This window comes from Scophthalmus maximus, chromosome 12 (assembly GCF_022379125.1).
Source record: "Scophthalmus maximus strain ysfricsl-2021 chromosome 12, ASM2237912v1, whole genome shotgun sequence".
In the NCBI taxonomy this organism is placed as follows: domain Eukaryota; kingdom Metazoa; phylum Chordata; class Actinopteri; order Pleuronectiformes; family Scophthalmidae; genus Scophthalmus; species Scophthalmus maximus.
The window spans coordinates 11,895,882-11,923,294 of NC_061526.1; the positions used below are offsets into that span (position 1 = coordinate 11,895,882).

A 27,413-nucleotide genomic window follows, 5' to 3' on the forward strand; every position below is an offset into this window, starting at 1 on the left:
TGAAATCAGAGGGGATGACACACACACACACACACAAACACACACACACAGTTAAGAGCGTACTTTGCACAGACTCACACACACTCACCCGGAATTTTCTTCTAAAGCCAAGAAGGCTCGGATCACCTCGGGCAGCTCGTACTTCACGATAAAGAGGTAGCTGGACATGGCTGCAGGAGGACAACAAGGGGAAATATTGTCTGAGATTTGAAATGCCGTATGTTGTTTGTCCACGTTCCTGGACACATACAGTTGTGGTAATTGTATTATAATTCATAAAGAAAAACCATTCCATACAAATGGGAGATGAATTAAAGGAAAATCCTCGGTAAAGTGTTGTTCCACAAAAGTTCTCTGTGACACTGCAGTGGAGGGCCGAACGCCGTTTTTGCCAAAGCTCATTTCTCATTTGGATGTTTAACGGTGGTGCTTTCTTTATTTTGCGCCACTTTATATATATATATATATTCAGGATTTTCCTTTAATTGGCCTTTCATCTGTGCACACGAACACACTGCTTTACTGTCTACCTCCGATGTTTTGCATGGTTATCGACACGAATGCTGCCATTTTCCCCGGCCAACCGAATGCTCTCTCGCCCAGCTTTTCGTAGATGAGGGATCCTGCCAGGAACGGAGAAGTGGAAGGAGAATTAGCCGCGGATAACAATTCGGGCATCACAGCACAGACAAAAGACAAGGGATGACTAGATCTAACAGACGAGTTTTGTTTAAAATGAAAGAAAAAAATCCACAGTTAATGTTATCCCTGCCTTTTGAATAATACCATACTGGTCGTCGGTATATGAAATTTAACTTCAGCCTGTCATTAGGAAATTGCAGACTCTACTGTGGACTTACTTTTATATAACCTTTATCCCCTGTGTTTAGAGACTATTGTCTGAATAAAAGTATCTCTCAACCAAAAGTATCTTCAACTACTATTCTACCATATTTCTCAGAATAATCACTTGGTGGTTGAACCAGCACGTTAATATACTTCAGTCAGTATTATTAATATATTGTGTTTTATTGTAACCCCTTGTCGTAGGTTGAATGTCTGAGGAAAAATTCTGTTAACATGAGAGCGAGAAGATCCTGGAGAGGTGAAACAGCATAGTACTTCACAAAAAAGATGAGAACAGATAGGAGAAAGGGATGAAAAATAATCAGAAATCCGATTCCCCCCCCGCTACTGTCTTATTTATTTCCCACTCATATGGACCACTTTCGGGGGCCCTGACCTCCAGGTGGAAATTCCTACATTGGTCTTATGGAGGGGCGGATGGGCTTGGAGTAAAAGGAAACACAGACCTCCTTCTTTTGCCGTCACAAGGAGAAGGTGTACAGAATACAAGGACAGGATGGCCACGGCGACGAGGAGGACCCTGCGAAGAGAAGGGAAGCGAAAGGTCGAGGGAGTTGAGCATAAAAAACACAGAGCAATACGTCACAGTTTTAGTGAGGCCAAAGAACTCTACGCATGAAAATACAATCTTTCAGTATTTTTACTGTAGGTAACGGGGGAGGGAAAAAGAGTAGGGGAAAGACAGGAGGGAAGTTTGCAATTCATATAACTTTGATGCATTTGCTATGACATGGCAGGTGGGCAATGGAGCAGTGACACTCTGCAGCTGCTCACATGTGTTTGTCATTCAGTTGTTTTGGGTGTTGGGGAGGGGGGTCGGTTTGTCTCACGGGACGGCGCGTGGTTTAACATGGTTCTATCATCACCAGCGCAGTGCAACGTCAATGCTACGTCAATGCATTCGTCTGCCGCATTCTCCGCAAGGCGTTCCTGCAGGTCAGCGGGGTGACACTGGAAGTACAGGGGCAGTGCATTGCTGTTGTGGCTTCCTGCGACAGTTGCGCCTCAGCTCATTGTGATTTGAAGCAGCAGGATGGGGGAAGTTTTGGTGCTTGGTGGTGTTTTGGGGGAGGGATTTGTTTCTTCACTGGCAGAAGATGGCAGGAGGAGTTTTTAATCATTCAGCAGTAGCTGAAGAAATATTTAGAGACACCTGTCAGGCTGGGATAGCACGAAAGGGATTTAGGGCCACATTGAGGAATTTTTACGAGAATAAAGTTGTGATTTTACAAGAACTTTTTTTATTTCATTTAATATTGTATTACGGAAATAACCAGTAACCAATGAAACGCTTTTACTCGACCTAGACTGACGTTCCTCATTTTACTGTCATGAGATTGCTCTCCTGACAGTACTCCACTAAAATAACACAGAGACAAAATTCCTGACTTTAATCTCATGATATTGCGACTTTATTCTCAAAATATTACGACTTTCATCTCATATCATTTTGACTTTATTCCCATAAAATTACGACTTTATTCTCAGAAAATTATGATTTTTCTTTTTCAATTTAAATTTTCACATTTATCAAAGGTTTTTAACTTTCGCTTTTGTTCGCCATGTTTCTGTGTACATGACATCAACGACTCCGCAAGCCGCATACCAACATTTTTGATGACGAATTGATTTCTCGTGTTCACGTGTATTGTCCCATTCAAGGAACTTGTCTTTCCGATCATTCTGATGCCATGTGAATGCGCATTCAGCATTTACTCTTCAACGTAATGAAAATATTTTTGGTTTTGTTGCTACCTGTCCGACCTGTCATTCCATTTTCTCGATCACACACCCTAACGATGGGCGCTGTGAGTTTGCGGAGCCTGCCGCCGCCGCCCAACTTACAAAAAGAGAATGATGCCAGTGTTCGCCATGGCGTAGGACAGGCCCAGGATGCCGCTGCCCATGATGGCGTTGCTCAAGTTGAAGACGGACATTCCGAAGGAGGTGTGGCCAGGATGCTGCTCAGACAGAGAAGAAAGGGGGATAAGATGTGTGGGGGAAAAGCGTCAGAACAATGCTGAAGGACATTTGAGGCCTGCCTTTGAAATAAAATCAGTCCCAGATAATTGATGGCATATTTAGAATTCAAATCAGTTGTCTAAGATATGCCTCAGCATTGCAACAAGAAAGAGTGCAAACATTTGGCAGTGGGCAGGAAACCTTAAATGCAAGAAAACCCGAAAGACTTAAATCACATAGGCACCTACGAGATGTCAATCAAGGAAGAATACTCCCTTGTGTCCTCTTACACTGTTACGTACAACTTGCATAGTGCAGTTCCAGTAATTATGAAGCTTTACTGACAAAACCATTCCCCCACACTTCTACGTTATCTCCTTTACTGTCAAGATTTCCCGGAACACCAAAATTCCCCGGATAGAGCATAACGCCCGCTTTGGAACGTGACACTAAAATCTTACCCACTGCGGCTGCTTGAATTACATGGACATGACATGACATGGTCGAGAATTTCATGTTCTTCCATGTTGGGGAAACGCTTGCCTGACTATATTAAAGCTGTCATTTGTGAATCCCCTTACATATTCTTCATGGTATTCTTCATATTTCTTCTTCTTCATCATCCCATTCGAGAGGAACTTCTGGCTTTCCGCGTCGTCATTGTCGTCCATAAATTGGCTGCGAGGACCAAGAAAAAACCAAAACATTAGCATTAGCATATGCACACACAGAAGGCAGTTCAGCATAAATACAGTATGTGTGTGTGAACTTGTGTGTTACATTATGGGACAGAGAATGTTAATATCCTGGCATTCCTCTCGCGCAAGCTGTAATCTTTGTGTTGAGCTCACGACGAGTTACCAAACTATGTCAGTTTTCACTGGCTTATATCTGTCTGTGCTGGTTATTTGAGGTCATCTGAGCGTGCAAGGCCATTAATTTGTGCAAAAATATGGCCGTGCCACTTCACGCCAATCGTCATTCACTGCTGCCACTTTCAAGTCCGATGAGCCCTCACAATTGAGTTAATGGCTGAGTTGCTGCCCTGAAGTCAACCCAAGTCTCTGTCTGATAAGTAGTAAGTAGTAAATTCATTCATTTAAATGAGCAGCTCCATATTCACCAGACCTTATGTGATTCATTTGAATTTTCTGTCAATAGTCGATATTTTTCTATCAGTGTTGTTTTGCATTAAAGTTCCTTAATAATAATAATAATAATAATACATTTTATTTATGGACGCATTTCAGGAAACTCAAGGACACCTTACAAGATAAAAACAGATGCACAACAGTAAAAACAGACCAGACATAAATACAGAGCAATAAACAACAACAACAGACTAATAGAGCACAGTTAAATACTAAAACATTTCTAAAAAGTTGCAGAGACTGGGCCAAACGGAAAAGTTGTGTTGAGAGACGGGTGTCACGGATGGTTTGTGGGAGAGAATTCAAGAGACGGGGGGTTGCACGGCTGAACGCTCTTGACCCCATGGATGACAACGGAGCATGAGGTGTGGGGAGGAGCAGGGAGGAGGAAGAGCGGAGAGTGCGGGTGGGTGTGTAGTTGGATGGAAATATGCAGTCCGAGTAATGTTATTGATAAGGGATTCAAAGGATAGAGTGCTGCCAAGGACGACACCGAGACTCTTGACTTGGGGAGAGGGAGAAACTATGGAGTTGTCAACTGTTAGTGAGAAGTTATTACATTTGGCCAGAGTGAACTTGGTGCCAACCAGGAGAAATTCTGTTTTATTGCAGTTAAGTTTAAAGAAATTTTGAGTGAACCAGGATTTGATTTGAGGCAGGCAGAGAGGGAAGATGGTGGGAGGGTCGGCGTTGGGCTTGGTGGAAAGCTACAGTTGTGTGTCGTCCGCGTAGCTTCTCTCTGTAGATGTTTTTTCAAGTTTTATAATAGAATAATGTGCCTTGAGTGCAGATCAATGTCACTACCTCTATTTCTTTAGTGTCAGGTCGTTTGGAAGAAGGAAACAGAAACAACGCCATCGCAGTCGCTCACCTGCTGATGGTGGCCTTCTCGGAGTCAATGGGCTCTGTGTAGCGGTCGTCCAGGCTGTCGCCGCTGTCGTCGTCAGCCTCTGTGGAGACTTTACTTAGCTCCATGCGATCCATGGCTCCTGGCATACTGGCGCGCGGCAAGACCAGAGGCGGGGAAATGCCGTTTTCAAGATTTAGCGGGGCTGGAATTTCACAAGGCGGCGATACGTTTCTTCACTCCACCTCTGTACGACCTTAATACCTACAAGAGAAAAAGAAAATGTGTCGGTGACTAGAATGTTTTTCTCCGAAGAATCAGATTTCAGATTATCAGCAAACAGTGGGCCTCAAGTCTTGAAATTCCACTAACTCTCGTGATATCACAACAACAGCGATTTGTAAGCGACTACATGGCTACAGACCATCTATTGTCTGGTCTCGCTGTCCACAGCGCCTTTCGGCCTTGATGAAGGACGTGGGCCCCTCTGCTCTACCCACCAGCCAATCTCATTTCCTGGAAGTGGGAGGCTGTTTGTTATGTTACCTTGAATCCTTGAAAGGTGGTATATGATGCAACCGTGTCACACCTCATACAGCTTTAATGACACTTGCAAGTCCCTTTCTTAGCTTTATTGCTGTATCCATTTAACAACAGCTTAAATTGTGGCATTAATGATTATACGTTGTCTATAAAACACATCAAAAAATCACGTCTCGCTTGCATCCTCTATCTTCAAACCGACATTACAAGCTTGTTCTGACGTAAATAGAGATTGCTGGCTGGGGCTAAGTCAACAAACCCTGAGACCAGGTTAAAGATACAATGGGTTCATGAGGCCCCATGGCCACCCCCATCAACAGACCATCTTGTTCGTCTTACCCACGGACGTAAAGAAAAAAAAGGAAACGCATTCAGGAGAAGAACAACGGCAGAGACCGAATGATGCCTGCGAAATGATGAATGCAGCTAACGGCCAAATTATTTATCAATTGGTCTGTCGCTCATGCAAAGAGCTTGATCATTGGGTCGGAAGGAAAGATCCCAAGCGATACCCAACGAACAACTAACCATGGCAACAAAAAAACATAATCCCAACTGTTGCTCACAAATGGTATGTATGTGAGAACGCAAATGTCTGCAATGTTGCACCAGACAGTTTCATGCAGACTTGTCCTACCAGCCCCCTAGTACGATTTCTGGAAAATGTCCAAATCAGCCTATGTGAGAATACAGCAGGAAAACCTCTGCAAGATTCCGTATTGGGCCGTCTGCCCTAAGGGGGCCAACATTTTCCTGAGTTTATGTCTGAAAACAGCTTTAAGTTCATCATGCGGATTTGAAACTGCCGTCAATCTTCTCACCTAACTCGTGGCAATGTTCCAAAATGTCAAGCTATTCCTTTAGGGCAGTTATTTTCTGTTATAAACTTTTAGGTGTAAATACTTGCCACTCTACATAGTAGCATACATGCAATACAACACAACAATACAATAATATATACAATACAACATATTTGCTGAAAGACACAATATTATTACAATTTAGTACAATATTATAATGTTTATATAAGTAGGATGCTGGTCAAAATGGATAATTTGTAATTCTATGTTCGACGATGCATCACTTTGTAAACTGACCATTGGTTTTGTAAGTACAATCTTGTTCTACCAAGTGACTACTTACTACTACTGTTAAATAATGTATTGTATAATAACAATAATAAAATATGTACAATAATGTTTAATCATAATTATGCTGTATTTGATTAATGCATTTATGGTCAACACGTCTGTCTCAAAATAACTTTGAATGTTTGTTGAGCAACAGTCTCTGATTAAAGGAAGTTGCTGGGCAACAGAATCTTTGCATCACACAAGTGTTTACAGTACACAGGCCACTATGAATTCACAAAAAAGAAACTTTCCACTTGGAAAAACTAAATGGAAAGCGAAACATGAGATGTTAAAACTCTCCAACGTAGCCCCACCTGAGTGATACAGATAGACACACAGAGCTAGATTTTTTTTCAATCATGCTATTGTCATACACGTGCTGCTGCTCTCTCCGGGATCTTGCTCTTCCGAAGCCCGCTGCTTTAAAAAACACCATCTCCTGGAGCCGACAGAGATCAAGCAGCTAGATAACCGTTAACAACCGCATCACACACGCCAGTAGCCCCAATCTCTCAGTGTAGCTCTCCACTGTGTGGGGAGACAGAAGGGGAGACCGTTTTATCACTTCTCGTTGCCAAACGGATTAACCTGTCCAACCGGGTTAAATTTGTGTTCCACAATTTAAGTCCACTGTTGTTACAGCCGTAGCTTTAGAGAATCGCTTGTTCTGGCGGCATGCCAGGCACACAGGCCGGCTCGGGGTGTAAGTATCAGACATGCATAGCTGAACTGAGTTGCAGTTCACACCTACAATGAACACAATGTACTTAAAATGCACCTTGAGTGACCACTTGTTGCTGGTACCCCCCCTTCCCTTCTTGCACACGGGAGAAACACACTTGCACTTGGCCTCACGACCTGTGAGAGAAGAATGCCGAGCCCATTTGCATTGTTGAGAAAGATACCCACGGACCAAATCCCAACCTGCGAATGAAACCGCTTGAATCAACAAATGACAACAGTGCGGAGACTCAAAGAGAAGATGCTGTCAGAAATGCCAACAGACACATTTCCGTTGCTTTTGCAGCGGTTCTTTAAACTTGACTATTTCTCCACTTACAGTAAAACTTGTATCAATAGGTCTTAGGGAAATTGTGATAGCAGTTTCTGCCGTTACCTGTTTCACCAGATAATACAAACCAAAGTCACGAACTTTAAGGACAAGAGTTCACATGAATTCTGATTGTATATTGGAGACAAACAGGAAAACCTTTAAAGAATAAAACAAGAAACAAACGGTTTCCTCTGACTCATAAAACTCTTGGGACATAGTCTCAAAATTAGAGAACATTTTGAAAACACACTTTTGAGGCAGATACATAAGAGCCTGTAACCCAGAGCTGATTTTTTAAGGTCTCCACTTTGAAAGCACCCAAGCCATCTCACATGTCCTCCACCCAAACAAAACTCTTGCATCAGCCAGCACCTCTGAAGAGGTGGCTCTCGCCTTGCAGGAGCAAGAAATACTGCAGAAACTGAGAAAAGAGTTAAAAAAAAACAAACAAGAGAAGACATTCGCTTCAAAATGCTACAAGTTTGCAAAAGAAACTCTGTGAGGACAAACGTCGCAGCGTGTTCGTGTTTTTTTGTAAATCTGTGTATGAAGGTTGGTAGCGTTATTCTCATGCATAGTATAAAACCACATCTTTCAGCCAAGGCAACAAAAAGTAAATACTCACTTACTGAAAAGTTCCTTAAAGAGGTTCTGAGGGTGTTCCTTTGTGTTCCTTTCGGAATAAACGTGTTGTTGTTTTTGGCGAAGTAAGTTGAGACAGTGAATGGGTGAGGAGCAGCAGCAGCTCTTTTGTAACTCAGGTGAAAATGCAGGCTTTTAAAAGGGAGGAGGGAGGGCCTCTGTCGACCAATGGGGACAGCCACAGTTTGCACAGGCCCCTCCTTTGAGCAGGGTTGTAACCCCCCAATACACACTTACGCATAAACATGTCTGTCTCAAAAGAAAAGAGCTTGAAGGCCAAAGCAGGGGGCACCCACAAGGAGCTAGAGAGCTAGATAGATAGATAGATAGTTTGAAAGTTATATAGATAGATAGATAGATAGATAGATAGATAGATAGATAGATAGATAGATAGATAGATAGATAGATAGATAGATGTAACACAGCCATAACGCTCACGACCATCAGACTGAAGATTCCATGGTCCACCAACTCTGTTAAATACCCGACGTGGCTTCATCACATAATCACGTGACAGCACCACATGACCACAACCATCCAGTTTTATACTGTTGCAAAAGTAAACACGCCAACACATGCGCGGACCAATGATGACCTGGTGATGATGATGACCATCCCCCAACGCTTGGAGCAACTGATGCCCCTCGTCACTCCCCTGCCTCTCTTGAACTCACTCAGAGACAAACAGTTTGCACGTGCAGCTGCACTCGCGGACACACAGACATCCAGCTGCACCGTGGACAGTTGTCAGTGGTCTCGGGGTAGGCAGTGCCGCCGACGGACCAATCAGGGACGCGGCAGACAGCGTGGTCGGGATGTCACCGTGCCCAAGGTCATGTTTGTGTCAGGGATGAGTTTTTATCTCTGCACACTTTGTAATGCCGTCCGAATGAAGGAACATACACACACTTGTGAGGAACAAAACTGCAGCACCACTTTTTTCCTCCAATCAGCTGCTTCTAAGTTTTTTAGTGAGCAGTTTAATAAAAACAAAAAAAACACAGAACAATTTGTCATAAGCGTTCTCCCGTCAAATGAATGTAATGTAATCTAACTCGTTGATGTTGCCACAATTGAAAACTTTCACTCCACACTTCGGTATATATTTATCAGATATTTTATAAATGAAAAGATTTTTGCTGAACATAATTTAATAACATCTATGTTAAAAAATGAAGAATCATCCAATGTAGATTTTATGGACCTTGAATGTTCGAAAAAGTTCAGAAAATTTTGTTATTTTTTTCAATGTAATTAAATCTGTGAAGCAATACTTTTTGCCTATGTGTCCACATATGACAATTATGCTAAACGATAAAACCTACTGTAACTGTGACATGAATAATTAAGAATCATAACGTAGAGTGATCTCACTTATGTCTATTGACCTTAAGTCAAAGTGTCTATTCTTTCAGAATTCAGCTTTTCATCTCTGAGAGGATATATGTGATATTTCATGCTTTAAACATTAAAATGACCCAAATTAAGTTAAGGAAAAATCTAAATCTAAACTTTACCGCAGCAACAAAAAGCCCAACTGTTGTAGCCTCAGCCAACCAGTGAAGTTACAGAAAATATGGTCGTAATCCCCCCTTCCATTCCTGAGTTAAGATGTCAAACTTTGACAGGGAACGTGTTTTTGCAGAAAGTTATGATGTCACCTTTGACCACGTAAACCTATCAGTTCAACTTGGAGCCTAAGTGAATGTTTTTTTTTCCCGCTAATTTGAAGAAATTCCCTTTATATCATATTATATCATATTGACTACAATGGGTTGGATGGATGGAAAACCCTAAGACATAATGCCTGCCATGACTGTCGCTGGTGTGGAAGAAAGAAGTCTGTTGAAGTTGCTGGTATGCAACTGACACACAGCCCATCCCCCAAAAAGAGAAATGTAGCTTTTCTTTGGATTTGGACATACGACGCATCAGTATGTTGGTGAAATACGAAAAGGGGAAGCCACAAAATAGTTTGGAAAACCACCACTGCAAAGAACAACACAGTCTTGTGAAAGCCAGAGAACTCCCCACCATTATCAACTCTGTAGCTGCAGGGATACTCTATAAATGGCACCTGGGAGTGTGTGTGGTGGGCCTCACACATCCTCAGCCAATCACCTATGACCAGAAAGCCATCCCTGAACCAATCCCGTCACATATGGGGGGGGGGGGGGGGGGGGGGGGGGGGGGGGGGGGGGGGGGGGGGGGGGGGGTTGGGGGGTCACCATTTCAGAGAGGAGCGGCAGCCAACTTTAGAAGTGACTTAGGTCAAGAAAATCTCACACACAACCGCATAAAAACAAAGGGACTCCACAAATTGAACCTGTGAATACCGGCATGCCAGCTCGGACCAGTGGAAACTGTTATATAATTGTCTTCTGTCACACCATGACTGTGATGATGTCAAAGTGGGAACGTAGAGTTTGAAAAATGGACATTTAACAGAAACAGGGGTTTGACTGAAAGATACCACTGAATTGCATCATGGGAACGGTTTTTGGACTGTATTTTACACTTCAGGGGACTAAAAATCAGGGTATTTCAAATACATGCAATCGTGTAAGCTGTAGGGGAAGATTTTGACTGAATGATGATTTATAGATCCTGAGGTATCCTCCATGTGATGTGTGAGAAAAAATATCTCCCTTTAACAAACCATAGCCTGGAAACTTCACTTATTTACCGATAGACCTTTTTGGAACAGCCCGGTCCACCTTGGTCAAGTTTCCAAGGTCTCCTGCTCTTTCGGTTTGCCTCTGACTGCGCTGTACCCACCCTTCTTGTTCTTTGGTAAAACTTCGTCATCTTACTGAAAGTGTCCACCTACTGCAGGAGCTTGCCAAGGGTGTGGTGAGTATTCTTTTATTTTTTTTTAGGGGCTATTGCAAAGGGGTTGCTCAAAAAAAAAAGTTGAGGTAAAACTACTTGTTCGTTTCACTCACATTCAATGTACACGTACTGATCTTTGAAATGGCTGATTCACTGCAGAGTTTGACCTCTGTATTTTCGATTTAACTCAAGAACTTAACTCTTTTAATTTCTGTTGCAGAAGAGTAATTCACTGAGCTGACATTGAGCTGACTCTTGAGTAAACAAGAGGAGGCCACGGGGGGATGTTGTCGTCATGGATGAAGGGGTTATTAACCTCCCTGTTTGACCACCTCAACATCAACCTGTGTCGTTGTTGTGCAGCTCGCAGTCCCAACAACACTGTCGGTGATCAATGTGAACTAGAACTTGAAGGCCTCTAATACAGCCTATACCTCTATCTGCCACGTGACTGTCTGCAAATACTACTGACAGTCTGCTGGTGAATCGCTGTCCAGATGACGGAGGCTTTAAACACAGATGTCTCCAAATAATACAGACAAAAATATAATGTATTCTCTCGAAGAATTTCAGGTCAGAGGCAACAGATATTTCTGTCCCTGTGCGTCTACAATCTCATTTGCAAGTAGATGTGAAATACATACACTTAGTCATTATCATTTGTTGAAATGTCCTCCATTAAAGACCCTCGTCAGACCTGGTATTAACTTCTGTCTCGGGATCGGAACACAAGTGGACAGCTCTGAGTATGAGTGTGAACGCACCCAAGACGCATTGAGGGACACATTTGAGATCCGATCACTCAGACCACAATAGAAGGGGATCTGGGACACTTTTAGCTGTTTGAGCTCCAATGCGTCCTGGGCCACACTGAAGTACCGACTACTGAGATGACGTCCTCTGACCTGCTGTTTCATAACAAACCAAAAGTACTTTATTGCGCATTGTTTGCCATACTTCAATGTACTTGTGACCACTGCCACAATATTAACATTGACTGCCACATGTTGAATTTCTTTACTTGTATTACTTAATTATAAAGCTACGAAAAGCGCATTGATTCATCCAGCCTCTCAAACACATTGACCAATGAGAAAATAAAATGTTTATGTTTTATTTTCATTTAGAGCGGGGAAAGTAAGATCCAATCACAAGTGATCACTGAAGACACATTCTGGTGCTAGGTGTGAACAGACATATTTAGACCTGTCCACTTGTGGTAAATGTCCACATTTTTCTCGAGGTGCATGTTAATACCACTTCCCGTGGCATTGGTGCCGTTTCGTGAGGTTGCGCCGCTCCCATTTTTGGTCAGTTGTTGTCTGGAGCATTTGGCGAGATGATGAACTGGAGGCAAGACTCAGCGAACAGGTCCGCCAGTACAAGAACCTTAATGATCCGTCAACTAGGGAGCTCAGATATTCACAAGTGGTAAAAAAAACAAAAAAACAGAGCATAATTCATGGTCCTTTTGAGATCTCTCCTTTAACACCATAAGTGAAGTTTAAAAAGTGACGCTGGAGATAAAAGGCCCACAGTTGCAATCACATCAGTTACCCCAGAAGTTCTGTTCATGGCCTTCAAATGGCATATTTACATTTGTCTATTGGCCCTTTTGTTTAACCTAACGACGCTATTGAATAGTGAATGACTGCTAATTGGAGATGTTCTGGGTGGTACCAGGTTCTGAATGGTCTGGAATGTTCTAGGGGATGGTTGTTGCATTATCCGGGGAGGGGTGATAATGTTCTGGAATGAGTGCTCAGGAGAGATTTGTCTATTCCTTTTAATATGATAAATAGGAAAAACTAGCCAGACAGTGTTGATAAGGGAGGACAAATGTCCAGGAATGGGGGGAGGTATTCACTAGGACCCCTAGAACAGACCACCTTCTTCATGGTCTAGGAGCTTAAAACCACAATTTCCTCCTCATCGAACGATCCCAATGCAGGTTGTGTCGCCGTTGCCATGGTGCGTGACCAAGGCGCCCCCTTCTTCTTCTTGTATATTGTCAGCAGCGACACCTTTTGTTGAGGAGAAGACTGCACTGCATGTCAGGCGCACCTGAAGTGCTGGCATAAACTAGTCTGCCGCTGCGGTGACGTCCAAGCCGCCGTGAGCACGAACAGATGCTTCAAGCATTAAACCAGCTTTAGATAGACCCACACACACACACACACACACACACATCTCTGGAGCTGCAAATTGCAACCGCAAACTTCCGGACTTTCCCTTTGAAGGTCGTGTTAAGGCAAGTGGGTCCACAAGGGTCAACACGGGCCACACAAACGACACGCAATATCAAATCTGTGAACACGTCAGAGTGCACAGACGGCCAGTGTAGCCAAATATTAGCAGACCAGTGAGGTTGGCATCAACCATCTCAATTAACTCTTAGCAGGACAACAAATAAGCGTAATTCCCAAAATGCCATTGCTATAAAGCACAATAGTCCATCAGCCCAAAATCACCACCGTCCAGTAGTCGGTAATAAAAATGTAACAACCCAACACCCTCTTAAAGTCACCGCTTGTTGCGTGTGAGTGATTCCACTCAACAAATCACAGCAATTTAAGCATGCCATGTAGAACAGATTTACAGCGGCTGGTTACAGTCGGCGCTGTCTGCTGTGCTTGGTCATAAAAAACAAAGAAACACAACCACATCATACAGAGTCGCGAGCGACGGACATCTGTGTTGAGCTGAGCTGAGCGATCCCGTCTGTCACAGCCTCCGTGCAGCAGGAATTCATCATTCTGTATTTGGCATGCTGAGACTGCTCCCTGCCCCCCCCCCCCCTCCTCCTCTGGCTTCTCCCCCCCTCCTGTCACACTGCGGTCATACATTTTACATGTTGGCAGCAGATGGACCGTCAGGCCAGGGCTACGGTTCACTATCAACACCTTGTTCCAAGAAGTGGTCGGGGCACCATTTTGCACTTGTTGAAAGACACCGGATTTTGTTCGGACGAAACTCTGCAATACTAGTGCAAACACTGAATTTCCAGGGAAGGGCTGTCTGTCTGTTCTAAGCATATCTGGACTGTCGTACTTGGCATCTCCATATCAAGGCTAGTGCGTCCAATGAATCGGTACAAGTTGGACACGGAAAAAAAGGGAAGTGCTACGCCAATCTTTGTTTCTTATCGGGGACTGAACCTATGAGGAAAAGTCTTTGAGGGATTCTCAGAAAGCAGGGGGAAAAAAACACACATCGGAATCAGGATTTCTAATCTATGAACACGGATAATTTAAGGAGTAAATGGAAAACGCTGTAACTGATCTCAGACAAATGAAACTGCAGTCATGGAGCCAAAGACAAAAAACATATTGACGAAAAAACTGTCTTCAGTGTTGTCATTTGTCATCAAAGGCCAGTCGACCTCAGGCAAACATCATATTGACCTTTTGTCCATAATCCAGGTGTGTCCCAACCTTGTTTGTGAGCCATCTTTGCAAACACTCGCTCTGTTCGCGTTATCGTGATCAAACTTGGTGTGAGAATGGTGACGGTGGCATCTTGCTTTGCAACAATATGGAATTCTTCTCAAGGTCAAGTGTTCGGCCTTGAGGAGGACACTAAAAGTCTATTGGTTAGATAGATACGCTGGAGCTAAAAGACTAAGAAAGTTCACTCTGTGCTATTTTCCACCATGTGGCCATTACAAATAATGCCCCCCCCCCCCCCCCCCCCCCCCCCCCCCCCCCCCCGAGTGTAATTTGAGAGCATGTGAGCATAAATTTGTCTGAATATCTGAGCTGGTCAATTCACCTGTACAAAGATGCCTTTGGCCGCAACACATTTGGAACAGGCTGCTCATTCAGCAGGACACCACATTTCGAGAATAACCTGCTAATTTCCCCCGTTTCTCTGGTTTGCATCACGCTGAACTCTCGCCAACTTAAACAGACCATGACAAACACTCTGTGCAGAAAATTGCACATTTTCAGGTTCATTAGTGCGGCACAAAAAAAGGGCTAACACAGAACTAATGTGACTGCTTATTTTAGGATATCAGATGACCGGTCACCAAGACTAGCAGTCACCAAAACACATCGTTTTGAGTTCGGCTTTGGCCTAAAGATTCACATTTTGCAGGTCAGACAACTCAAAGCTTGTCACAGCAATTCATGTGCCAGGAAAGTGTGTGTCTTTAAACATTATGTAAGAAAGAATTCATGATTTAGGAATTTAGGTCAATTTACTGTAAATATGCAAAATGGGCCATTCTGTCTGTTTTGTGTTCATTTGCCTTCACTGGGTACAAAACTAATTTTCTGTTGCATCAGTGTCCATGAACCTGCCGTACTCTGATTATTCAGAGGCACGTTATGGGACACTTGGGATTCGTGTTTCAGATGTTTGACATAATGGAAAGACCAAAGTAAAATGCATTAAAAGTAAAGACGAATGTAAAGTATCTCCGACAAGGTATTTTTTTGGTTTTTCTGTGGGCTGTTCTATTTTTTTTGTCATAATGTCAAAATGTTTCCTGTAATTAGCATTAGCTGAATCCGGATCCCTGTGGACATTCACAACGCTCCTCTAAGTAACATTTTCTATCAATCTAATATTAGCTAACTGAAAGGTGAAAGGTCATATCAGACCGAGCAAAGCTGGAGCGGCGTGTTTTATTGCTGAAGACATGAAACTTTCATTCATGTATTACAAAGGTATTTTAATTTGCTCAAACAGAAGTTACACAGACTCAGTATATTTTTGGTGTTTTGTTTCTGTTACTGTGAGTTAGAGGAAACCTTGAACGCTAAATATGAAGCCACAACCTGGAGCCGGTGAGCTTGGCTTTAGCAGAACGACTGAAAGCAGAGGGAAAGAGCAAGCCAGGCTTTGTCCAAGAAAATAATAAATAAATATGCGTATAGAGCACTTCTAAAACACAGCATGAAACACATCTAGTTTATCTAATCTAATCTAATTTCTATAATTTTTTGCAAAAGCAAAAGCACCGTGTCAGCAGCGGTTATCATTCTGCTATGGTGGGGTAAAAACAACAACAAAATGTTGTCGACTGTTTAATACAACTAAATCTGATAACAAATATTGAACATAATTTCCCCTTGACTTAAAGTCTGCCTATACCGCAACACTGTAGGAGCTCAATGCACTCAAAGACAATTTGTTGGCAGCATGTGGCTCTTGCAGAAATGTAGAAATCCGAGACTTGAATATATTTAAAACCATTGACCAGAAATAAGCGAGCAGGGGCCCACTCTTACTGCACAACCCCAAGTCTAATCAAAACTTGCCATTTCCAGTGTGAAGGTTGCTAGTTTGAAAAATGGCAACACACAAATAGTGGGAAGGTGGAGGAGAGTACCACGGGAAATATGTAGCCAGTGTCAGGCTCATACCCGAAGTCTTCATCCGGTGAGTTAAGCTAAACACAGGCTGTGGTTTTTGCAAGGGGAATGGCAGTCTCCCCCCATCTCCAGTCTTCATACTTAACACAGTCACCTGGCTGTATAAATACATATGTATATGTATCATGCAGACACCCTGTTACATAAAGCTTTTGGCAAGAAGGCAAACAGGGCAACTTTCCAACTCACGTTAAAACATACTGCAGCCATTTTTTTTTTTTACGTTAGGAAGACTCGAACCCGAGCTTGTACTGATTGATTCAAATGAGAGTTCTCCGTCTATCACACAGCACTTTTAAGGGACATTTTCGGAATTATTAATTCCATTTTATTTGCCGCCAAATCACGACATACATCATCTCAAGGCACTTGATATAGTCACTCACAATATTAAAGAGAAACCCAACAGATTTCCCAACGAGCAAGCACCCAATTCACTGAATCGCAATCTTGCAGGTAAAAACAGGGAGCTCCCTACATTGCATGCGCGCCACCTCCTTGGGTTTCAATTGAATTTGTTCATAGTGTTTTCGGAAAAAAGTGGCAAACTGCTTCTTCCCTTTGTTGCACTGCCATCGCCGTGTCAGTGATTTCCCACTCTTTCGACACTGACTCGGCATTAGGGGTTGCAGCTCAAGTGTTCATCAATGGTCCAAGTTACATCAGCCGGCCGCAGCAGCGCCTCAACCCCCCCCAGCCGCCGCAGAGGGGTCTGACCTACATCTGTCATTCAGGGATACACGACCAAGCTTCACCCTGCTGACAGGTGTTCGAACCCGAGCTTGTGTTACGCCCCTCCCCTCTCACCTGCAGTCTTTATAAAGTTACTGAGGAGCCACTGTGATGGGTGTTCTTCTTAACAAAATGTTCAGGCGTGCAACATTGAAGAGGCACGCCGCTGATGCAAGGAGTACTCCTCTGTCCACGAAGACATCTGTTCAATGTCTACTGTGGCAGCGGCGTGATCGTAGGCTTTCTCACATTCGCGATGCTTCTCGTTTCCTGTTTTTCTTTCCGATTTCCAGCACATTTCTTCGCGTGCAGCCTTCACTAAAACACACGAAAGCTTGAATGTTGCCAAAAAAACACCCAGATTCAGGTATCATCACAACTGAAGATACTTAAAAAGCCATCTGACAAAAGGCACAAGTGGAGTTCTTTTTTAAGGGAAGAAGTGACTACATCAGTTCTTCCTGTTACATAAGTGTACGGTGGCTAGAGTACAGACCGGGCTTGAACATGCACAATCGCTGTGTGGCAACCAGGTATTTTTAGCATTCAGAAGGGGCAATGATAGAAACCTGACTAACTGCTTAAACATGCCACCGTTGAAATGGTCCCCTGGCTGAATCTGGTCATTGTTTTTCAGTCAAAAAGCAGCCAACCTGCTTGTATGTGACTGAGGTTTTTTGGTTAAACTGCAGGAACATAAAGTGTGACTACTAAGAAAGTACAAATGACTGAGCACACGGGCTCCCAAGCTGAGGCACACTGTGGAAAAATCCACCTCAGGACTGACGATGCCATCGGAAAAAGTCCATCAGATCTTCTTTGCAAGGCCGATCAGCACTTGCAGAACAGAAGAGAGGAACGGCCCAATTCTAACGACCGCAATTGAGATTTGAACCAAAGAGAGAAAGCATATCAGATGAGCTGAAGAAAAAAGCGTGTTGTTTGTGTGGCAACCCTTTTTGCGGTTTTCCAGAGAAGAGGATCACTTGGGAGAGACTGAAGCCGTGGACACTTTGGAGATCCAATCAAGTTAACAAAATTAACTCCGGCAAATTGTGTACATTTTCCATCGCAGCATGACAAAAGTCTTAAGGCCTGCGACTGCAGTCATAACATATTTATTAGTCCTCAGTGGGCCATGCTGGCCACACTCAGCATGCTACTGTCTGCTGTTACATAAAGCCATTCTCCCCATTTTTTTTTTTACTTTAGGCTATAGTCATGTTTTCTTTCTCCATATTTTTCACCCTAATGACTCTAACATATTTATAATGTGGGAGCTGGGGGAGAAGGGGGCGGACACAGTGAGGGCGACAACAAACCTGTGAACAGTAACAGTCTCCTTTGTGTTTTTTTCTCTTAAGGTAAACGAGGGGAGAAGAAGGAGAAAAAAAGAAAGTGTCACAGCAAACAACGCAAATCCACACAACGGCCGCATGCAGACGTGCACATTCAATTCAAATTCGAACTTTGCCAAGACTCAGATCCTAATTCTGTTGTAAAAACATGGGGGGGGGAAACACAAACAACGTTGGCGCTTCCAGTGACGCCCTGCGCACGGCCACTGTTGCTCTTTAACTTAAATGCACACACTCATCCACATGAATGGTCGAGGTGGGGGGGACAAACTTATGTAGTTCGTTAAAACCCAACGCACAAATGATCCATCTTTTCATTGTTTCCCTTTATCCCCTAGTTAGGCTGCAGGACAATAAACAATCAGAATCAAACTGTCCGCTCCCGGGACATTAAAACGTGATGGTCGACGTGAAGCAGCACATCGCGTGCATGCGTGAAAACAGTCATAATAATAATAATAATAATAATAATAATAATCACGTCGATAACAACTGGCCGCCGCAGATGAGGAAAAAAAGTGAAATGTCGGGCGCGTAAATGTCGGGGTTCTTACCCTGGAGCCTCGGCGGAGCGGACAGCTGCGTGCAGCCTGGAGGAAGGAAGGAGGAGGAGGAGGAGGCGTCGGACTGGTTGGAAACAGGAGCCGAAGACCCTTCCCATTTAACGAGCGAGGAGACTGGAGTGGAATTTTCCATCTGCCATGCGACGACGGCAACTCTCGGGGGGCGTCGTGTTACGCGCACCGAGCGACGCTGGGGGGGCTCCTCGCCCCTCGTTATTCTCCAGGTGAACAGACACGAGCTGTGGGGGCAGACCCCCCAAACACACACACACACACTCACACACACACACTTTCTTCCCCTTCATCAGCCCTCGTTATCTTCAGATGTGAGAGTCAATCAGAATGCATATTCATACTGGCCAAAGCGTGGAGTTTCGGCCAGTACATATAATGTTTTCCTTTTTTCTCTCTCTTTCTTTTAGATTAAAAGAAAGGTTTGTTTAATGATCGTGGCGCGTTTACTGACTGGCATCCTTTGTTTACACCCCAGGCTGCTTGTAAAAAGGCGCGCGGCGGCACACTCCCCGTTCACTGCCAGTTTGAAAGGGGGTAAGAACAGGGCGCATGTTCACAGTTTGGGATTTGCCTTATAAACCCGAGGGTGTAAGTTAGCGGCGGACAATCACCAAGGGGCTCTGGTGTGGTGCCAAAAAGTGATCGTCCGCCAGAAACTGATTTCCGTCCGTATTGGCAGGTGATACACTGTGTTTTGTGGGTTGTATCATGGCCCATTTCAAGCTATTTCAACAGGTGAAACACTGTATGGGTTATGACAGAGCAGGTCAAATAATACAGTCATAAGGATCGTTTCATAAGGATAAAAAAACAATAATTTCTTTATTTTTTTATACATTACCCATTACCATATATAATGTTAATTATTTACATATTCGAAATAAACAGTCAAATCAAAAATGTCCCCGTGCTCCCGATTGGCTGTACGCCAACTCTCAGGGGTAAGCATTCAACTCCACTGAATGTATTTTTCAGCTATAGATGCAAGGTGCTTTTCAGATTAATGACAGTAAACAGAATGTCCTGTGATGGGGCTCTAAGGTGATTTCAAACTACCCCACAGTGTGTAAAGTGGCTGAAATCGGCTCCACTTCAGCCAGCCAGAAAGAGTTGATCTCTTAGTATTAGTGATAAAAACTCTGAATCAATCATTAGAGCTTACAAGTAGAGAATATAGTCCAAATAAATATGAATATAGTAGTAATAGTATAGTTATATAACTTTTGGACTATTTCAATTTGTCTGGAAACGTTTGTTTGTGTTTCACACGACCAAGTCAAACGTTGTTGTTAAATTCTATAGCATGTGAATGCTTGTGAATATGTTATCTTGTAGCGAAGGGTGCGGCGCTGCAATGTACATGCGGAATTCAGTATTATTTGCATGTGAGGTGAAGAAACATTAGAAATGCTTAACTCAGATATGGGGTTGTCTGGTGCTCATGTCCTTATATTTCCCACACAACGGTGGTTCCACTCCTGCGGGCTTCATCTGCGAAACAGGGATTTATTGAATTTGTTTTAATTTTGTCATGCAAAAAAGACTAAAACATAATTGTATATCAAGCATCAAAAAGAATATACGGTGGACAAAGTACAAAAAAGAGTATGGTCCCCACAGAATACAGTTTCTTCCAGTAACATGAATATAAAACACAGAAATAGTAAGTTTATATATCACTATGTAAAGTGCCTTGAGACAATGTATGTTGGCGCTATCCAATAAAATTGAATTGAATTGATTTGAATTGATATATCTATTTACTTCCAAAGTAGTTGAAACAAATTGCGAAATAAATAGCAAAAGATCTCGCAGAATTTCTCCAACCTTAAATGTTTCATATCTGAAGATTCATCTTAGTCTTCACGCATCCCCAATGTTAAAAAAAATCTATTTCTTTTTTAATCTGTCAAAAGAAAATAACTTTTTTTTTGCTTCCAAAATTACATAGTGCCCAGTTTAAATGAGCAAAATCGCTTAGTGTCTATTTAAGGTGTCGGGGATTGACGTCAACAAACTGCACACAGTGTTGTGTGGTGCAGTCCATTTTAGAAAAGTGCGTTGGATTAAAAATCGCTTACTGCCCCTTTAACTCATGAAAGGAAAGTCTAATAGATTTTTCTTTGGATTTAACGTTCTGCGCTTCTTCCACCTACTGATTCAAAGTGGAAAGAAGACGCTGATGTTTGCTAGACAACATCTGCAACACTTTCCACGTCTCTCAACGCAAGCGGGCATTTTAAATGAGATGGAATTTCAGTTCCTTTAGGATCTACAGTTAGATGATTGACAGTTGTTGAAAAATGTACGGCTAACCACCATCTATTCATCCATTGTGAAGGCTGGGTCAGAGGGAGCTGAAGCCCATCCCAGCATGCAGTGGGTGAGAGGTAAGGCACACCCTGCATGAACAAGTCAAATCTACCACAAGACATATTGATATACAGCCACAAGCACATTCACATCTTCTGACTCTTTCTTTTGTTCCCAGTGTTTCTTGCAGAATATAGCCGTTTTCAAACACATGGACAACTCTGGACAAAGTTCACAAAGTTGCGTCGGGCCATTTTTTCGGAGCTTGCCTTTCACATACGATGAACTCTGCCTACACGGACGAAGATTCCGCTGCGGAATGCCATGTTTTTGTTTACAGTCATCAAACCCGCTGTGAATTCTCCGGAGATTTTTTACTTGGGGTCTGGCAGGATTTTGCTGACGTTTGAAGACGATGTCCGAACTTCAGCGCATGTCTGAAAACCTTTTAGATTGTGTCTGTGGCAATAGCTGGCAGGGAGGGGAAGGCTGTTATGGCTTAAAAAAAATACTAAGTTAGAGATCTATTATATAATTATGTGTACTGAAAATATTTTTTCATCATGAAACTGTTGCGGGGATAAATGAGACTATGGCAGGATGCCACAGTCTGGGTAATTGATGGGAAACACTCGTGGTCACATGAAAACCATTCACGTCTCTTCAGATTCCTAATTATCCTCACAAGGCCCCACTTAGGCGTCACCGGCTTCTGAAAATAACTCCAACCTTCATGTGGATTGTATTATTTGATTGAAAAGACATGGAAACACGGAGGGGAGGAAATGCTGCTTTCACATATATTCTCATTTTTTTGGGTTTGATAGCCACGATAGACAAATTATTGTTATGTGTTTTCTGCTATGTGGTTGTGAGCAGAAGTGTATGGGTACGTGTGTGTGTGTGTGTGTGTGTAAGTGTACACAATTACTCAAAAAGACATGCATGCATGGATTTTCTATAAACTTGGTGGGAATATTCCTTGGGAGGATATCTCCAGATGATTGTCTTTTGGAGCTTATTGGTCAATGGTCAAGGTCAGAGTCAACAAAAATCACTTTCCCCAAAAAAAATCTTCACAAATTCAAAGCTAGAGATACAATGTAAAGCGTTTGTTAATCAGAAAATGATTCCCAGCAATATCAGATGATAAGTCCTGAAGACGTCAGAAAATTTGTTTAAAAAATTATTTTTTTGAGGCATCTCTGCCTCCTATAGGACAATAGACACACCTCATAGCCTCTATAGATTGGAAAAATGATCATGTGTAGGAATGATGTCACCGTGACATCACCATAAGGTCAGAAAATTGTCGCATAACATAGTAATGCTTTAACTTCTGCAACCAATATCATTAGAGACATGATCTACTCCTCATTTAGATTAAGCAGTCATTCATCATCATATGGTGTAATGATGTTTTCATGACGACTTTATGAAATAGCAATATTACAATATAAAAAGGTCAGCGTTGCCTGATTGGTTCTTAGGGTATGCTCGCAGGGTATGCAGCTCCCCTCAGATGCTTTTCAATGTATTTTCTTATTAGCCGTTGCGTTTTATTTCATCATTACAGTGTTTTGTGTGATAAAAACGCAGCCACCTGTTACATGAGCAGGATGTGCCCCCATTATCCCCTCTGTGATGAGGTTCCACAGTGGAGAGATGCTCATGTTGTACATTACAGGGACGCTGGACCCTTCAGCTGCCTCACATTCCGAATCACAGATAGCACAGATACTCAGTAAAGCATCTCACATGAGAGTGAGTCTCCTTCAGCTGACAATGATTAAACACTCCAACACTGACTGTGATCACTTTTCAGCCCAGAGGTACGGTAATCGGGTCTCGAGAGCGTTTAAGGTCACCAGAAGGTGTATCAATAATCAATGATCGTTATGGTTTTTCTAAAGACACGAGACATGACAACTTCGCAAAAAAAACTGGTTCACAAAGCCGGGTGACCTAGTCAGCTGAAATAGAAAGCGCCTTTCACTTTGTGGAGATGCAAGAGAGGTGAGGGACAACTTAAGACTAAGTTTGAACGTAAATGACACGATGATAAAGGGATGGGGCACATTTCCTTTTAAAGATCAGTGCCCACGTACTTTGGCCATTTGTTTGTATGTTTAGAAATAGAAATAATTTGAATGCATACGACATTGACTCCTGAAAGCTCTACTAATCAATACGTTTTTATTTTGATAATACACAGAAAATCTTGCCCCCGATAACGTTTTATATTTGGTTGCATGACCCTTGCTAACAATAACTGTATCAAGCCCGCGACCCGCTGACATCATCAAAATGTTGTTGTTGTTGATTGCAGTGTGTTTTGGGTCATCGTCTTTGTCCATGATTAGGTTCCTCCGCCTTAGTTTCCATGCATTTTTCTGTAGACTTCAGAATTCATTGTGCCGCTGCCATCACGAGTCACATCATCAATAAAGATCAGCGAGAACATCCCAGAAGCGGCCATGAAGGCCCAAACCACGTCACCACCTCTTGCAATGAAATGACTTAGATGAATAATGTATGTGTTAGTCTGTACTTACAATATATCTTATTCGTACCTGTATTTGTTGGGGTATCGTAAAAGTATATAGACAATCTTAATAATGATGAAAAGACACTTGGTCTGTTAGTCCCTTTGCACTGAAATAACCCGACGGAAGGAGTAACCTGAAAAGCCCTCACATGCAGGAATGGGAGCTTCTTCAACAGCCGGTCACACTTTTAACCCTTTAACCTCTTGCAATGAAGATAGTGGAATCAGTCAGTTCACATGAGCTCTTCACTGAAATTGCCTGTGACCTACAGGATGAACGAAGCAATGAAGAGGCTTCCAGCCACGTGACACTCTTTCAATGCTATTGCATTTTGAGGCTTTATGTATGTCACAGATGTGGATTTGAATCGATCCTTAGCTTTATATCTCTAACAACAGATGAGCATATATTTTGCAATCAGACCTAGATTCGTGTTTAACCTGAGTGGGTGTTCTCTGACTTACTCTCAAGCACATGCCTGTCGCAGGAACGTGTGCAGCTAAAGCGGAATATCCTGCCAATTACAAAAGGGCCATATGTGAGATTGTCGTAGATGAAATATGATTGTAACTTGACCCCTCAAAACCCTGAACAGGCCATCTGGTGATCGCGTTATCAATCTCTTTTGTGGGAATTGTTGCCAAGGATGTTTGTCCCATGGCTTGTTATGTCAGGAGGCAGTGGTGGAATCAGCTGTGAGGTCACGGGGGCTGGAGTTAAGCCAATGCTCAATACATTCACTCACTGCCGTTCACATTTTTTTCCAGGGTAGTAGCAATGAAACATATTTAAACGACATAAAACGTAAACAAAAATGTTTTGATGTTAAATGGTGCCGGTTATGTACGACTTCACTCACCAAGCAAGTGAGTAAATGTGCGTTCACATTTCCAGTGTAATGCAAAAGTAATGCACAGCAGTAAGCATATCAACCCACTGTCCCCCGCCCTTTTGCAACTATCCCTGTAAATTTGAACAGCGACATGCAACTGTACGAGCGTCAGCAGCCAACCCTGTCCACCCTGTTCAAACACTGTTGAACTTGATAGCTTGAACCTCAGGTTCACACTGACAAACATTACATAAACTTCAGTCGGGATCATACCTGTTACTGCGCGATTACTCCCATTGGGCAAACCAGTCAAACAAAAGGCCCTCGTTATGTAACCGCCACAGAAATGACAAAAAAAAACGACTTGTGTTCGAATGAGAACAACTTCACCGCATGTGAATCGGGACAGAGAAGGGATGAAGAATTCAATTTTAAATTCAGGAGAGGAGTGCATTGGGTTGTCACCCACTGTTTCCTGGATAGTAACCACATCTGTGTTTATTGCAGTCTGATGGACAAGAAAACCCGGAGGGGCAGAAACGCTCAGCGAGTGTGTTTTTGTGAACACCAACATCTGTCTGGCTCAATTTAGCATTAAAAGAAGTCCTCAGTCTGCTAGAGGCAAAGACCACAGACCCTGACAGAGACCCCTCACCTCTGAGAAATGGATGTTTGTCCAGATGGATGTTATTTTGACCAATGCGAGCAAACAGTCTAAGAATAGTCTCGAGCCTCCAACACTAATAAATGCTGGAATTCACCTCAAGAGGAAATTAAGTTTATTAACAAGAGCTGAAACATACTGTACCACACATCAGTGTATAAGAGGAGACATGGAGGCTTTATTTGTAACAAGTGCGGACCATGAGGGTCCATGTGGAGGCTTTGCATGTGCATAAATAATGTACTCCTTTAATAAACTACAGTTTCCAGCGTACAGGTACGTGTTGGCCTGTGTATTTGTTGTTAGTGAATAGCGATGGAGTGGATTTAGTTTCCAAATGCAAGGTCGCAAAAAAATGGTAAACTATCTTTCTAGCTGCGTCTATGGCAACGTTGGTCTGTTTGCCGGTCCACCAGTTTGTCCCGGACGGTTGCAGACCGCGGACGACTGTGGTCCATCATCGCAAAAAACAAAAACAAAAACAAAAAAATGTTTTTACAACTGAGGCGGCCCACTGAGAACCACACAGATCGAAGGCCTCAGTATGTCCCAAGTAGGTCAGCGGGGTCAGGCGAGGGCTCTGACCCTCTTTACTTCAAGTTTATTTAAGAGCTGCTTCTTGTGTCTTGTGCATGTCATTAAGACATACTTTGTTTTTCTTTTAAGCATAATCCGTCAAATTCATCCAGTTGGCGAGTACAAAATGTTCCGAATCCTCCGCAAAAGAAATATAAGGTCCCATCCACCCTGACACCTTTTAGTTTTAAAACACATCACTCCTGCTACGTTAAAGCCCGGCAGCCGCACTGCCCGTTTAGTTTTGAAAATACATGGGGCTGCGTTTTAGTCTGGATGGGCAGAAACAAGACCTTTCAGAGACGTTTGGAAACAATTGCCATGGCCCAATTCATTAGTTTAAATGAAATGTCCAAAAATTAATAATTAACCGTGTTTTTGCAGAAATGTCATTGCCCTTTGACTCCGTCAAAAAGCAAGGTGAGGACACAGACGGGTTCCTTCTCATCAAGTCATGCTGGGGTTTAAGTTTGTTTGCGAACACTTCAGACAGATCTAATAGACGTACAAGTATATATATCAATGATATTTTGAGCCAGATTGTTATCCATGACTAACCATGACCTGGATGAATGGAAATCTCCACAGAAAAAAACAGATAGTTGTTGTTTTCTCACAGTTTTGGTGATATAAACTCATTAATCTTAAATTACGCGAAAGTTTGGAGGAATACATATTTTTTTCTTGTTATATATCATTTAGGAAATCCATTCATTTTTATACATGTGTTTGGCCTGCGGCAAAGCTCCTCTTGAAAGTGTCCTGCCACAATGAGTGGCGTTCCGGTTTGTGAATCTAATGAGCCCTCCTGTGTGCCCCTCATGCCAGGGCGACAACACAATACCGCAAGGCCTCAACATAATTTCCCGATTCTTCCGCTCCTTTGCCCCAGCTATTAGTTTTTACGAGGCTCGTTACACAAGGTATTATGCAATGTGTTTTTCGGGCGTCTATTTTTCTGCACCCTGCTTGCTAATAGGTCTGGGGGCAGGTTTTTTTTCCGCGGCCGGGACTGCTGTTGACATTCACATGCTCATGAAAGGAGCCCCCTTGCTCCTCTCCCGCTGTCGGGGTCTGGCTCGGCAAAACCCAAACAAGCCAACGGTCAGGGTGGGTTGGAGGGACCACTGCGACAAATCCACACGTGTCCCAAAAACGTCTGGTTGGAAAACAGGGTGCACGTGCAGTTTGTCAGTTACTGCACAGCTTGAGCGGCCTGATCGTCAACAGTATCTGCTTTGTTGTCGCGAGCATTAGTACTTTTAGGGAAGAGAGCAGCCAAACAGTGTGATTCACGTACCATCTGGTGTGACATATTTCAAATCTGAATTTGCATTGTCTGCTCTGTCTTTGAAAAAGGACCTCCATGAAACGGATACAAACAAAAACAAAGCCATCT

The 27,413-nt window shown here is 42.9% G+C and overlaps 1 protein-coding gene and 1 long non-coding RNA gene across 5 annotated transcripts in view; one reads left to right on the forward strand and one right to left on the reverse strand.

Annotated features, from left to right (window-relative positions):
• The window catches only part of slc38a4 (solute carrier family 38 member 4), a 32,880-nt gene extending 13,689 nt beyond the window's left edge, over positions 1-19,191 (reverse strand). The window contains exons 1-7 of one of the 4 annotated variants that reach the window (XM_035647167.2): positions 19,057-19,191; positions 4,852-5,091; positions 3,411-3,507; positions 2,713-2,828; positions 1,314-1,387; positions 531-623; positions 89-170 (exon numbers count right to left, since the gene is read on the reverse strand). In XM_035647167.2, the coding sequence (XP_035503060.1) occupies positions 89-170; positions 531-623; positions 1,314-1,387; positions 2,713-2,828; positions 3,411-3,507; positions 4,852-4,976 (587 nt within the window). In that variant the 5' untranslated portion in view covers positions 4,977-5,091; positions 19,057-19,191. Of the gene's footprint in view, positions 1-88; positions 171-530; positions 624-1,313; positions 1,388-2,712; positions 2,829-3,410; positions 3,508-4,851; positions 5,092-8,182; positions 8,463-17,219; positions 17,547-19,056 lie in introns of those variants that run through there. The other 3 variants (XM_035647197.2, XM_035647178.2, XM_035647187.2) reach the window with 3 other exon arrangements.
• On the forward strand, positions 19,168-22,410 carry LOC118318008. Its single transcript, XR_004795593.2, has 3 exons — positions 19,168-19,289; positions 21,422-21,470; positions 21,572-22,410. It is a non-coding gene; the product is annotated as an uncharacterized LOC118318008 (long non-coding RNA).
• The last annotated feature ends 5,003 nt before the right edge of the window (positions 22,411-27,413 follow it).